The sequence below is a fragment of the Quercus suber genome, unplaced genomic scaffold (assembly GCF_002906115.3).
Source record: "Quercus suber isolate HL8 unplaced genomic scaffold, Cork oak 2.0 scaffold_98, whole genome shotgun sequence".
Lineage (NCBI taxonomy): Eukaryota > Viridiplantae > Streptophyta > Magnoliopsida > Fagales > Fagaceae > Quercus > Quercus suber.
In genome coordinates this window covers 556,565-570,786 of record NW_027069563.1, presented here as the reverse complement: position 1 = coordinate 570,786, position 14,222 = coordinate 556,565, and the positions used below count along the sequence as shown (strand labels likewise).

Genomic DNA, 14,222 nt, shown 5'->3' with positions numbered 1-14,222 from the left:
TAAAACCGTGAAAGATTTAAAAATGGAACGTTTTCTACTTTTCTTGTTGGCAAATTAAGACTTTTTTTTTTCTCCAAATATTCAGTTTTTTGCACCAAAAGAATTTATTACCGAAAAGCATCTATCCGAAGTTATTTAGTTATATAGCACATTTTAGAACCAGTTTGCTAAACTCGAGTTCCAAGTAAGAATTGAGTTTAGTGAACTCGAGTTTCATACAATTTGATGCTCACATGGATCGCTTGATGTAGTATTTTAAAATAAGATCTTTCACGTGAAATTCAACTTAAGTAAACTCAAGTTTCATTTTAGCATTTTTTTTTAAGGAACTCGAGTTTAGTAAACTTGAGTTCCACATGGGATATGTTATTTTAAAGGACAAAACTTAGGTACAATACTTTAGGTGTTGTTCCTTAGATTTCTCTCTTAAGATTCAGCCACGTGGCTACTTAACTTAAAAATACACTTCCATCCATGAGAAAAAATTCATATGGTAGAATCTTAAAAGGGGAACTTAAGGAACAACACCTAAGTACTGTACTTAAGTCTTGCTCTATTTTAAAATACCATGTCAAATTATCTATGTCAGTGCCTATCTACTTGAAACTCGAGTTCAATAAACTCAATTTTTACTTGTAACTCGAGTTTGCTAAATTTGATTCCCACATACTACTAAATAAAATAACTTGGTGCAAGAGCTTTTCAATAATATACTTCGCAAAAACTGAATATTTGGCCCAAAAAAAAAATGCCCACTAATTAATATCCAAATTGTTAACCATGTGGCTAGGGAGGTGGTCTAGCTGTGAGAATCAAGAAATCTTTGTAACTCATCTCATTAGTTGAGATCAGTTAAGAGCTGTGGGCTCGAGTAGTGGCAAGGCCCATTAGTGCCTAAGTCCCACGCTATAATGTAATATGGGATTTAAGTGATGGAAGGACACTAAACACACTTAAGAGACTCTTTTTTTTTTTCTTTTTCTTTTTCTTTTTTTGAGAAGAATTCTCCTACTGATCTAAATGGATCAGAATGACATAAAACTTCCTAATTTATGAATTACCAAGCGAGAGTCAACTTTCAGCACCAAAAAAGAAAAAAGAAAAGGAAAAAAAAAGCGAGAGTCAACTATTCTATAATAATTAAAAATATATATTTTAAAGTGAGAATTAACTAATTAACTAAGAATTATTATTAACTAATTAAGAGCCTCAACAAATTAATTCAACGATATTGAATGGTCTATAAAAAGAATTAGGGTTCAACCCATCCTCCTTCACTTGCAACAATTGAATTATCCCAAAATATATATATATATATATATATAAGTGATTGTACAGTTCTCTGTGAACATACATACTAAAACACTGTTAACCCTATTGATGTGCCCTGTTAATTAACATTTAAATACTACGGGTGCAAAAGGATACCACCCGTAAGTGGTAACAATGACAGAACAATGTGCCCTTTTTTTTCTTTGGTAGAAGTGGCACAACAATGTTCTCATTGTCAAATAGGAGAGAGAGGAAAGCCTTTTGGCTATGAGACTTAATTTTGACCTTAATTGTCAAATAAGTCAAGAAATGAGTATATGATTACTGAACTGTTTGTGTTCGAGTCTACAAGTGAAAATTTTGAGCCAATGTAAACAACGCTGAGGTATCGACGAGTACAAGACAAGAAAATTATTTCAACATAAATAAAACCTTCTCCTGTGACGCTACATCAGTACATCCTACCAGTGCATTCTATGGAACCACAGAAGCAACTCTTCTTCTTAATATTGCCATCTGAATCATGAACCTGATCTAACATGTAATTGTAATGGTATGTCAGCTCTTGCAAGGGAGGAATATTTTCAGCAGCAAAGAACATTATATGAGGAATTCTTTTGTCTGCATGATCATAAAGAAGATTTTGAGCATACAAATTGGGAGAACAGCTGTGGTTGATGAATCTCCCCACATTGCCATACTGTGCTGCATCAATAGTGAATCCACTATCCCCCACCACAACTTCACAGGAACTTGCCTGCGCATCAGGCATGAGGGACGAGAGTCCATCCCAAAGAGAGCTGTCATTGTAGTTATCCCCAATGTCAAACAGATACTCATCATTACCGGTTCTTTGATCGGCTTCCTTCTCTTCAAGGAGTTCTCCTATATACTCACATATAAAACTTCCTGAAGGGATGGAATTAAGGGATCTCACCCCCCATCCCCTAGATTTTGTTTTAAAAATTTCAAGCTGAAATTTGATACCATGCTGAGTAACTCTGTTGGGGCAAGAAGAAGAGCACTTGCAAGAAGGACCACACTCATAGACCAGGTGCTTTGCTTCAACAATGGCCCCATTATGAGTAAATGGGATTTCTCCTCCATTCTTGACTGCACAAAAACACTTCTCAGAATCTGAGCATCCCCTGGTACAGTCACAACCCTTAGGAGAGAGAGGGCGGCACCAATCAGGGTATATCACTTTAGTTATGTATTCAAATGGAGGAGGTTTCTCATCATCTATGGTGTTCACAGCACAAATGGGAATTGACTCTTTCCCTTGTGAGATATCATCCATGCAGAGACCCTCCCTTATTTTGAACTTTTTGGACTTCTTGACTTCTTTCCAAGCGAGCTCTGGTTGATTAGGAATTCTGTCCAACTGAAACTTGAAAACCAGCTTACCATGCGGCCCCAAATCCTGCCAACATTTCACCACCACATATAGCCCATCATAGAAATACATTTTTCCATCCGAGGAATCATATCCACGGATCACCCTAACAGGATTCCTTTCCTGCATGCTATTCTTTAAAGCAAGGTTTCCCCTTTCAAGCTTCTGGTCCTCAGGTTCTTTACCTGTATTCATTACATTTCCTCCCTGACCCGTATAAATCAAGGAATCTGAATTATCCAAATCATCAGCATAGCCCCCAGATGCTACAATGCTAGTTGCAAGGATTAACCCATCATGCTTCACATAATCAATACCACCTTGAATCTGGCGATGAAGGCCAATAATATTAAGCTCAATCCTGTAATGGAACTCATCACCAACTTCAACACCTGGGACAGGTCCCAAGATTTGTTTGCCAGTGTTAACATATTTGCTGTTCTTCTTAAGAATCTGTGATGCTTGTAAATCGATCCTCTTATTGCCATTTCCTCGTGCCTTCGGATTTGCTTCATCTTCCTGCAAGAGCTTCCTACAGATTGCTTGGAACAGACGTAGTGTCTCCCTCACTTTGCTTCGGGTAATTGCATCACTTTCATGATGTTTAACACTTGCACTCTGTTCAAAGGGAGGAAGGCTTACACCAAAACTACGAGGTCTTGGAGCAATATGAAAGTTTTTACATTCATCATCTTCCTCAAGAGAATCCTCCTTAGCTCTACTAACCATTTGACATATACCATGATTAGCAGTGTTTCCTGTGATAGATGACTTCTTCTTTTTTAACTTCACTCCAGAACCTCCGGCTTTATCCTTTGTCTTGACAGCTGATTTATATTTTACGAGATGCAGAGAATTATGTGTCTTTCCTTTGCTTTGACCAGTAACACCAGCTGTATATGGTTTGTAGGCCCCTTTCCCCTGCCCCCAAGGACAATGTGGCGCAGCCATCAGACCTTGCACCACAGCCCTCTCCAACTCAGGTTCCAAACTGCCAAAATCCTCATGCAATTGGATCTGATAATCAGATATATCAGAATGCTTTCTCTTTAGACTTGAGTCCTTACCATAAACCACAATCTCCTTCCCCTTTGTTTCCTCCAATCCTCCAATGTCCCTAGATTCTTTTTTAACTGTTGTCTTGGACTTGCGGTCAGACTGGTGTTGATTACTTTCAGCTTTAGAAGAAGGTCTAGTGCACTTTTCTCTTGTATCATCCCGTCGCACCTTCATCTCAGAAGCCATTCCAAATTCAACCTGCTTCCTGATTTCTTCAGTAGCACATCCATCAGATTCAGCTCCGATTTTGTCTCCGGTAATTCTAGAAACATTCCCCTGTAATTCGCTCTTCTGCTCATCCCCATCTTGAACATCCTCTTCCATTTGCTTTACATCAGCTTTTCTAGTCTCCTCCACAGGCCTGTCATCCATATCAGACTTATCTTCACACAAGCTCTTGTTCTTCAGAGAAGCAACATTCCCCTGTAATTCACTCTTCTCTGCATCCCCATCTTGAACATCCTCTACCATTTGCTTTTCATCAGCTTTTCTCATCTCTTCCGAGGGCCTGTCATCCATATCAGACTTATCTTGACACAAACTCTTGTTCTTCAGAGAAGCAAGCTCTTCCAGGCTTTCTTCCTTACTAAGACGCGGAGCATCTCTACCGCAAAAGAGCGGGAAGTCTCTGATGGCTGAAACTGCTCTTCGTGAAGCATAATTTTTAGCCATGGTCTTCTTCAAACCACTGCCAGTGGGAACATCATTGGGACCATAAAATGGTGAGCATGATTTAAAACTACTTGGTGAAACCACCTCTTCCTTTGAAGCAGAAGCAGAAGCAGAAGCATCTACCACATGTATCTTCAACAAATCAAAGGCTGCATCTTCTAAATATTTTACAGGTTCACTCAGCACTGCATTATTCAAAGCTTCTGACACTGGTGAGTGTACTTTCACAGGCTCACTCAGCACTGCATTATTCAAAGCTTCTGACACTGGTGAGTGTATTTGCACAGGTTCAACTTTCATGGATTCAAGTTCATTCCCCTGGTCAGATGAGACAACCAATTTATCTTCTGATGTCAAAACGTTTTCTTGCTCCAGCGTCTTTGCAGAAACCAAAGTTTCAGAAACCTCTGGAGACTGAATTCGATTCCCAAGTGGTCCACATCCTGATGGAAAATCGCGAACAGCAGAAACTGAACGCCTCTTAGGTTTAGATGGACCAATATCCATTGCCAATTTTCCCAATCTCCCTTCAGAATAACTACCATTTACTGATGTAACCGTTCTAAGAGAATCTGAATGCAGCATATTCTCCATAACCCCCATTCCAACTCCTAAAACAAATCAAAACAGCACTCTAAAACAACCCAAAAAAAAAAAAAAAAAATTTTTTTTTTCTCCAAATATTCAGTTTTTTGCACCAAAAGAATTTATTACCGAAAAGCATCTATCCGAAGTTATTTAGTTATATAGCACATTTTAGAACCAGTTTGCTAAACTCGAGTTCCAAGTAAGAATTGAGTTTAGTGAACTCGAGTTTCATACAATTTGATGCTCACATGGATCGCTTGATGTAGTATTTTAAAATAAGATCTTTCACGTGAAATTCAACTTAAGTAAACTCAAGTTTCATTTTAGCATTTTTTTTTAAGGAACTCGAGTTTAGTAAACTTGAGTTCCACATGGGATATGTTATTTTAAAGGACAAAACTTAGGTACAATACTTTAGGTGTTGTTCCTTAGATTTCTCTCTTAAGATTCAGCCACGTGGCTACTTAACTTAAAAATACACTTCCATCCATGAGAAAAAATTCATATGGTAGAATCTTAAAAGGGGAACTTAAGGAACAACACCTAAGTACTGTACTTAAGTCTTGCTCTATTTTAAAATACCATGTCAAATTATCTATGTCAGTGCCTATCTACTTGAAACTCGAGTTCAATAAACTCAATTTTTACTTGTAACTCGAGTTTGCTAAATTTGATTCCCACATACTACTAAATAAAATAACTTGGTGCAAGAGCTTTTCAATAATATACTTCGCAAAAACTGAATATTTGGCCCAAAAAAAAAATGCCCACTAATTAATATCCAAATTGTTAACCATGTGGCTAGGGAGGTGGTCTAGCTGTGAGAATCAAGAAATCTTTGTAACTCATCTCATTAGTTGAGATCAGTTAAGAGCTGTGGGCTCGAGTAGTGGCAAGGCCCATTAGTGCCTAAGTCCCACGCTATAATGTAATATGGGATTTAAGTGATGGAAGGACACTAAACACACTTAAGAGACTCTTTTTTTTTTCTTTTTCTTTTTCTTTTTTTGAGAAGAATTCTCCTACTGATCTAAATGGATCAGAATGACATAAAACTTCCTAATTTATGAATTACCAAGCGAGAGTCAACTTTCAGCACCAAAAAAGAAAAAAGAAAAGGAAAAAAAAAGCGAGAGTCAACTATTCTATAATAATTAAAAATATATATTTTAAAGTGAGAATTAACTAATTAACTAAGAATTATTATTAACTAATTAAGAGCCTCAACAAATTAATTCAACGATATTGAATGGTCTATAAAAAGAATTAGGGTTCAACCCATCCTCCTTCACTTGCAACAATTGAATTATCCCAAAATATATATATATATATATATAAGTGATTGTACAGTTCTCTGTGAACATGCATACTAAAACACTGTTAACCCTATTGATGTGCCCTGTTAATTAACATTTAAATACTACGGGTGCAAAAGGATACCACCCGTAAGTGGTAACAATGACAGAACAATGTGCCCTTTTTTTTCTTTGGTAGAAGTGGCACAACAATGTTCTCATTGTCAAATAGGAGAGAGAGGAAAGCCTTTTGGCTATGAGACTTAATTTTGACCTTAATTGTCAAATAAGTCAAGAAATGAGTATATGATTACTGAACTGTTTGTGTTCGAGTCTACAAGTGAAAATTTTGAGCCAATGTAAACAACGCTGAGGTATCGACGAGTACAAGACAAGAAAATTATTTCAACATAAATAAAACCTTCTCCTGTGACGCTACATCAGTACATCCTACCAGTGCATTCTATGGAACCACAGAAGCAACTCTTCTTCTTAATATTGCCATCTGAATCATGAACCTGATCTAACATGTAATTGTAATGGTATGTCAGCTCTTGCAAGGGAGGAATATTTTCAGCAGCAAAGAACATTATATGAGGAATTCTTTTGTCTGCATGATCATAAAGAAGATTTTGAGCATACAAATTGGGAGAACAGCTGTGGTTGATGAATCTCCCCACATTGCCATACTGTGCTGCATCAATAGTGAATCCACTATCCCCCACCACAACTTCACAGGAACTTGCCTGCGCATCAGGCATGAGGGACGAGAGTCCATCCCAAAGAGAGCTGTCATTGTAGTTATCCCCAATGTCAAACAGATACTCATCATTACCGGTTCTTTGATCGGCTTCCTTCTCTTCAAGGAGTTCTCCTATATACTCACATATAAAACTTCCTGAAGGGATGGAATTAAGGGATCTCACCCCCCATCCCCTAGATTTTGTTTTAAAAATTTCAAGCTGAAATTTGATACCATGCTGAGTAACTCTGTTGGGGCAAGAAGAAGAGCACTTGCAAGAAGGACCACACTCATAGACCAGGTGCTTTGCTTCAACAATGGCCCCATTATGAGTAAATGGGATTTCTCCTCCATTCTTGACTGCACAAAAACACTTCTCAGAATCTGAGCATCCCCTGGTACAGTCACAACCCTTAGGAGAGAGAGGGCGGCACCAATCAGGGTATATCACTTTAGTTATGTATTCAAATGGAGGAGGTTTCTCATCATCTATGGTGTTCACAGCACAAATGGGAATTGACTCTTTCCCTTGTGAGATATCATCCATGCAGAGACCCTCCCTTATTTTGAACTTTTTGGACTTCTTGACTTCTTTCCAAGCGAGCTCTGGTTGATTAGGAATTCTGTCCAACTGAAACTTGAAAACCAGCTTACCATGCGGCCCCAAATCCTGCCAACATTTCACCACCACATATAGCCCATCATAGAAATACATTTTTCCATCCGAGGAATCATATCCACGGATCACCCTAACAGGATTCCTTTCCTGCATGCTATTCTTTAAAGCAAGGTTTCCCCTTTCAAGCTTCTGGTCCTCAGGTTCTTTACCTGTATTCATTACATTTCCTCCCTGACCCGTATAAATCAAGGAATCTGAATTATCCAAATCATCAGCATAGCCCCCAGATGCTACAATGCTAGTTGCAAGGATTAACCCATCATGCTTCACATAATCAATACCACCTTGAATCTGGCGATGAAGGCCAATAATATTAAGCTCAATCCTGTAATGGAACTCATCACCAACTTCAACACCTGGGACAGGTCCCAAGATTTGTTTGCCAGTGTTAACATATTTGCTGTTCTTCTTAAGAATCTGTGATGCTTGTAAATCGATCCTCTTATTGCCATTTCCTCGTGCCTTCGGATTTGCTTCATCTTCCTGCAAGAGCTTCCTACAGATTGCTTGGAACAGACGTAGTGTCTCCCTCACTTTGCTTCGGGTAATTGCATCACTTTCATGATGTTTAACACTTGCACTCTGTTCAAAGGGAGGAAGGCTTACACCAAAACTACGAGGTCTTGGAGCAATATGAAAGTTTTTACATTCATCATCTTCCTCAAGAGAATCCTCCTTAGCTCTACTAACCATTTGACATATACCATGATTAGCAGTGTTTCCTGTGATAGATGACTTCTTCTTTTTTAACTTCACTCCAGAACCTCCGGCTTTATCCTTTGTCTTGACAGCTGATTTATATTTTACGAGATGCAGAGAATTATGTGTCTTTCCTTTGCTTTGACCAGTAACACCAGCTGTATATGGTTTGTAGGCCCCTTTCCCCTGCCCCCAAGGACAATGTGGCGCAGCCATCAGACCTTGCACCACAGCCCTCTCCAACTCAGGTTCCAAACTGCCAAAATCCTCATGCAATTGGATCTGATAATCAGATATATCAGAATGCTTTCTCTTTAGACTTGAGTCCTTACCATAAACCACAATCTCCTTCCCCTTTGTTTCCTCCAATCCTCCAATGTCCCTAGATTCTTTTTTAACTGTTGTCTTGGACTTGCGGTCAGACTGGTGTTGATTACTTTCAGCTTTAGAAGAAGGTCTAGTGCACTTTTCTCTTGTATCATCCCGTCGCACCTTCATCTCAGAAGCCATTCCAAATTCAACCTGCTTCCTGATTTCTTCAGTAGCACATCCATCAGATTCAGCTCCGATTTTGTCTCCAGTAATTCTAGAAACATTCCCCTGTAATTCGCTCTTCTGCTCATCCCCATCTTGAACATCCTCTTCCATTTGCTTTACATCAGCTTTTCTAGTCTCCTCCACAGGCCTGTCATCCATATCAGACTTATCTTCACACAAGCTCTTGTTCTTCAGAGAAGCAACATTCCCCTGTAATTCACTCTTCTCTGCATCCCCATCTTGAACATCCTCTACCATTTGCTTTTCATCAGCTTTTCTCATCTCTTCCGAGGGCCTGTCATCCATATCAGACTTATCTTGACACAAACTCTTGTTCTTCAGAGAAGCAAGCTCTTCCAGGCTTTCTTCCTTACTAAGACGCGGAGCATCTCTACCGCAAAAGAGCGGGAAGTCTCTGATGGCTGAAACTGCTCTTCGTGAAGCATAATTTTTAGCCATGGTCTTCTTCAAACCACTGCCAGTGGGAACATCATTGGGACCATAAAATGGTGAGCATGATTTAAAACTACTTGGTGAAACCACCTCTTCCTTTGAAGCAGAAGCAGAAGCAGAAGCATCTACCACATGTATCTTCAACAAATCAAAGGCTGCATCTTCTAAATATTTTACAGGTTCACTCAGCACTGCATTATTCAAAGCTTCTGACACTGGTGAGTGTACTTTCACAGGCTCACTCAGCACTGCATTATTCAAAGCTTCTGACACTGGTGAGTGTATTTGCACAGGTTCAACTTTCATGGATTCAAGTTCATTCCCCTGGTCAGATGAGACAACCAATTTATCTTCTGATGTCAAAACGTTTTCTTGCTCCAGCGTCTTTGCAGAAACCAAAGTTTCAGAAACCTCTGGAGACTGAATTCGATTCCCAAGTGGTCCACATCCTGATGGAAAATCGCGAACAGCAGAAACTGAACGCCTCTTAGGTTTAGATGGACCAATATCCATTGCCAATTTTCCCAATCTCCCTTCAGAATAACTACCATTTACTGATGTAACCGTTCTAAGAGAATCTGAATGCAGCATATTCTCCATAACCCCCATTCCAACTCCTAAAACAAATCAAAACAGCACTCTAAAACAACCCAAAAAAAAAAAAAAAAACTCCAAATAAGTATCAGTAAACCAAGACAACCAGAAAAAGCAAAATTCAACAAATGTATGAATTACAGTCTATAATAAGACATCAGATTCTTGGTCACACTGACATAGTGACATACCAAACAACAACAACAAAACCCTAGATCCCAAAAAATGCAAAATCTACTAACATTAAGAAATTTAATCATTCTCTATCCCAAAATTTTCTCTATAAGCAAAAAAAAAAAAAAAAAAAAAAAAAAAAAAAAAAAAAAAAAAAAAAAAAAACGAGCAACTCAATTTGCCTAAAGTTTTGATGCATGGGTGGGGTTTCTTCAAATTTGAGCTCTAATTTCAATTTCTCTGAGGATTGGCTTAAAATTCTGTTTGGTTGCTTAGAAATGAGAGGAAAATGAAGGAACCGTTAAGAGTTTATTAGGTTCTTTTGTTAAGACCTATGTTTATAATTGATTACATTTATTTCTATATATATATATATATATATTTTGCATTTGCTTCTATTCTGATATTTGCTTTTAATTTAATTATTCTGAGGATTAAGTTTTGTATACATTGGTTAGGTTGATACAGAGTTCTAAAGTTTGAATTTTTTTTTTTTTTTTTTTTTTTTTTTTTTTTNTACATCTACCATGGGGGATGGCACCGTATTTATAAAAATAAAAATCCAACTAGAGAATACTTAGTATATAGACCTAAAGAAACACAAAGCAATGTCCAAAATTTTAATTGAAGGCAAAGCTTATGACAAAAACCTACTATTTTTTAGAAGATAAAACAGAAAATGAACAATAATATTTTACAATGGTGTGAAACATACACAAACAGCTATAAATTAAAAACTTAATACTGATGTACATAATTCTTTGAAGTGTGATTTGCAACACGACGACTAACATATTCCTATTGTTCATAACCAAAAAGATTAAATATATATATATATATTAAAATTAAAAAAGAAATTAAATCACCTTTGGAATTCTCTTTAATTTCCTCTAAGACTTTCTCCTCGACCAGCAACAGCATTTGCAGTTTTGGAATATTTTCCTCAAGTTCCAGAATCAGATTTTTTGAGTTTTCACACTCATTTTCTAAGTTATTAATCTTTGCTGATTCCTGAAATGGGAAGCCAAAAAGTTAATGATAACCATGTTCAGTTCAAGTGAACAATGTCTTTCCCATACCTTTTCCAGTTTATTTATCCTCAAGTTTTTTGATCTTTTGCTTCATGTGCTTCAAATCTTCCCAATATTTCATATCCTGCCTTTCAAAATTCTTAAAATCTTCCTTACAGTTTCTGAGTTGATTATCGAGTTCCTAATTATTCAAAATAAAAGGTAAATAGTGGATCCTTCAAATAAGATCAAAGTGAATTCAGTAAACATTCAATGCAGACATGTCATTTCAAATAGTGGCTAGCGCATGGTTTGAAAATTGATATAACAAGGGTTCTCTCAATGACACAATCATATACCATGCCAACAATATTAATAGGTTCTTGTAGGCATTTGTTTATGACAATATAAGATCCATTTTCAGCAAACCTCTTGTCTCTTCAGCCTTCAGGTACTTGTTATGCACAGTTTCAAGCTCCTCCAACGTTTTATGTATGTATGTATGCATATTTTAACTAAACATACATATTGCAAAAGATTCCATAACATATACCTTTTAGCATTCCAAATCTATCGCAAATCCATTTACGCATATTCATTGTGTATCAAAATCAAAATGTGGCTCAGTCTCATTAATCAAAATTTCTAGGAACCTCATTAATCAAAATTTCAATGAACAGACTCTTACATTAATTGACAATAGATCCCTATCTAATTTTTTTTTTATTTAAAAATACTAATAAACAATACGTCATGAGTCATAACATATTGACATTCTCTCTAATAAACTCTAAACAAAATATCTAATTACAAGAAAATTGGTCAATTGAAAAGGCCAAAATTAGTGTCAATCCCTATCTCTTCCTTGACTGCTGCTACTAGCTCCTTCATTGTTCTCTCCTGTGTTGACCACAACAAAAGCCAGGCAGAGTTGATCTTCATTACCAACTCTAAAAGACCAAATTTGGATCACTTGGTTAAGCTTTTTGCCAAGATCATTTTTTTCCACCACCTCATTCCAAGATTTTATCATCACATAGCATGAGCTTTTCTTCCCTGTCTCCTTGGGCATATCCCATTGCCTCAAAACAATTTTATTTACCTTACCGGAGGGCTCCATGAATGGGACTTCCATTGCTTGCTGTTGATCCAGATATTCTCTCTCTGCCTCTCTCAAGAAACTGCCATTGATTTGGCTTAAAGGCATGGACAACCGAGCGTTATGTCGGTTTAGGTCAGTCTTAGTGAGAGGTTTCTGTATGACCAAAACCAGTTGGGTTCCACCCATTGTGTCGATGATATTCTGGAAATTTTGAGGCAGTTTTGGTGATGGGTTTGAGAGTGGAAGGGTTGGGTTCAATTTGGGCTTCTTTGGTGGCTTTTCTTCAATTTGGAATTCTTTGGTAGCTTTTCTTCGCTTCTGGGCAACAAACTTCAAACCTTGACAGTTGAGGCCATCAATTACTCTGGGTGGCGTGGGTTTGGGAGATTCAGAGTGTTTGGGAACAGCAATGGATGAAGCAGCAGAGATTCCCAAATGGGGTTTCTTGGGTGGGATTATTTTGAGGCGTGTGATGATCTTGGGGGCAGCACAAGCAAAATCCTCTGGTTGTGGCGAAGCTTTCAATTCCGGATCTGCAATGCCAGTGGGTTGAGAAAACCTCTTCCTTTTGACGTTCAAATTTGGCAATTGGTAATGGGTATGAGGCTTGGAAGAACCACGATTCAATCTTTTTCTTTGGAAGGAGCCCCAGGTCGGTTTGAAACAATGTTGAAGTTTCTTCTCTTCTGAAGTCAGTGGCAGAGACGGTCTTTTAGGGAGGAATAAAATCAAGTCCTTCAAAACCCTAAGAGTGAGCAAGTCCAAGTCTACTTGTTCATCTCTGGTGCACTCTCTTTTGAGTTCATTGAATGACTCACACACAAAAAGGGAACCAGAAGTCACCATGGTTTTGATGATCAATTCTCTGTGAGTTACAGAGAGATAAAAAAAACCAAGCAAAAAACAGAGACGAGAAAGAGATAAAACTAGAAACAGAGAGAGTGAGAGAGAGAGGGTTTGTTCGTGTATTTATATTAATTAAAAACATTACAGTATCCTTCTCTGAGTCGGAGAATAAAAGCAGAGTCGGTCACTCCGTCTCCATCTCCGACTCTGAGTCGGAGAGACCAAAACAGAGGGATCTGTATTTCTATCATTCAAAAATAACGGCTAGCTGGGAACTATAACATTATTTTATTTGTTCCCTATTTTACCCCTGTCTTTTTACATTTATTTCTCATACCTGCCCTCTCTCATCAGCACCTTATTTGGTATTTGATAAGCAATAGGTTATTGACAACTGTTTAAACAAAAAGCCACGGACTTCACTCTACCAACGCAAAGCAAATGACAATTTTGCCCTCAAAATTTTCAAACTTTAGAACTGTGTGTCAACCTAACCAATGCATACAAAACTTAATCCTCAAACTCAGAGCAATTAAATTAAAAGCACTTAGCAAAAAAAAAAAAAATTAAATTAAAAGCAAATATCAGAATAGAAGGAAATGCAAAAAAAAATATGGAAGTAAATATAATCAATTATAAACATAGGTATTAACAAAAGAACCTAATAAACTCTTAATGGTCCTTCATTTTCCTCTCATTTCTGAGCAACCAAGCAGATTTTAAGCTAATTTTTAGAGAAACTGAAATTAGAGCTCAAATTTGAAGAAATCCCACACATGCATCAAAAGTTTAGGCAAATAGAGTTGCTCGCGCGGAATCGAAAAAATTACTAGAAAATCTTCATGCACGAACAAACAGTAGAAGAGGAGCGAAGACGAAGCAGAGTTGAATTCGGGTTTTCAGAGGAATCAATGGCTAATTGTGAATTGATAGCGTGATTGTAAATACGGTGAAATACGATGAACTATTTTAGTGTTAGTTTAGATGAGACGGAGTAGAGTTTTGTGAAGGGGAATTTATTTTCTCTTCACAGCCAAAATATTAAATATGAGACTTTTTTATGTAATAAGATGATACATTTTGTTTATAAAAAAAAAAAATGGA

At 37.4% G+C, this 14,222-nt stretch overlaps 3 protein-coding genes across 3 annotated transcripts; all 3 read right to left on the bottom strand.

Moving 5' to 3' along the window:
* Positions 1-1,570: 1,570 nt before the first annotated feature.
* On the bottom strand, positions 1,571-5,034 carry LOC136061050 (uncharacterized). Its single transcript, XM_065774774.1, has one exon. It carries the CDS (start codon positions 5,000-5,002, stop codon positions 1,724-1,726), a length of 3,279 nt encoding a protein of 1,092 aa, XP_065630846.1. The 5' UTR covers positions 5,003-5,034; the 3' UTR covers positions 1,571-1,723.
* A 1,535-nt stretch (positions 5,035-6,569) lies between these two features.
* On the bottom strand, positions 6,570-10,057 carry LOC136068093 (uncharacterized). The gene has a single exon (XM_065774773.1). The coding sequence runs from the start codon at positions 9,999-10,001 to the stop codon at positions 6,723-6,725; it is 3,279 nt and encodes a 1,092-aa protein (XP_065630845.1). The 5' UTR covers positions 10,002-10,057; the 3' UTR covers positions 6,570-6,722.
* Positions 10,058-11,881: 1,824 nt separating this feature from the next.
* Positions 11,882-13,228, bottom strand: LOC136068078 (uncharacterized). The gene has a single exon (XM_065774745.1). The coding sequence runs from the start codon at positions 13,116-13,118 to the stop codon at positions 12,018-12,020; it is 1,101 nt and encodes a 366-aa protein (XP_065630817.1). The 5' UTR covers positions 13,119-13,228; the 3' UTR covers positions 11,882-12,017.
* Positions 13,229-14,222: the final 994 nt, after the last annotated feature.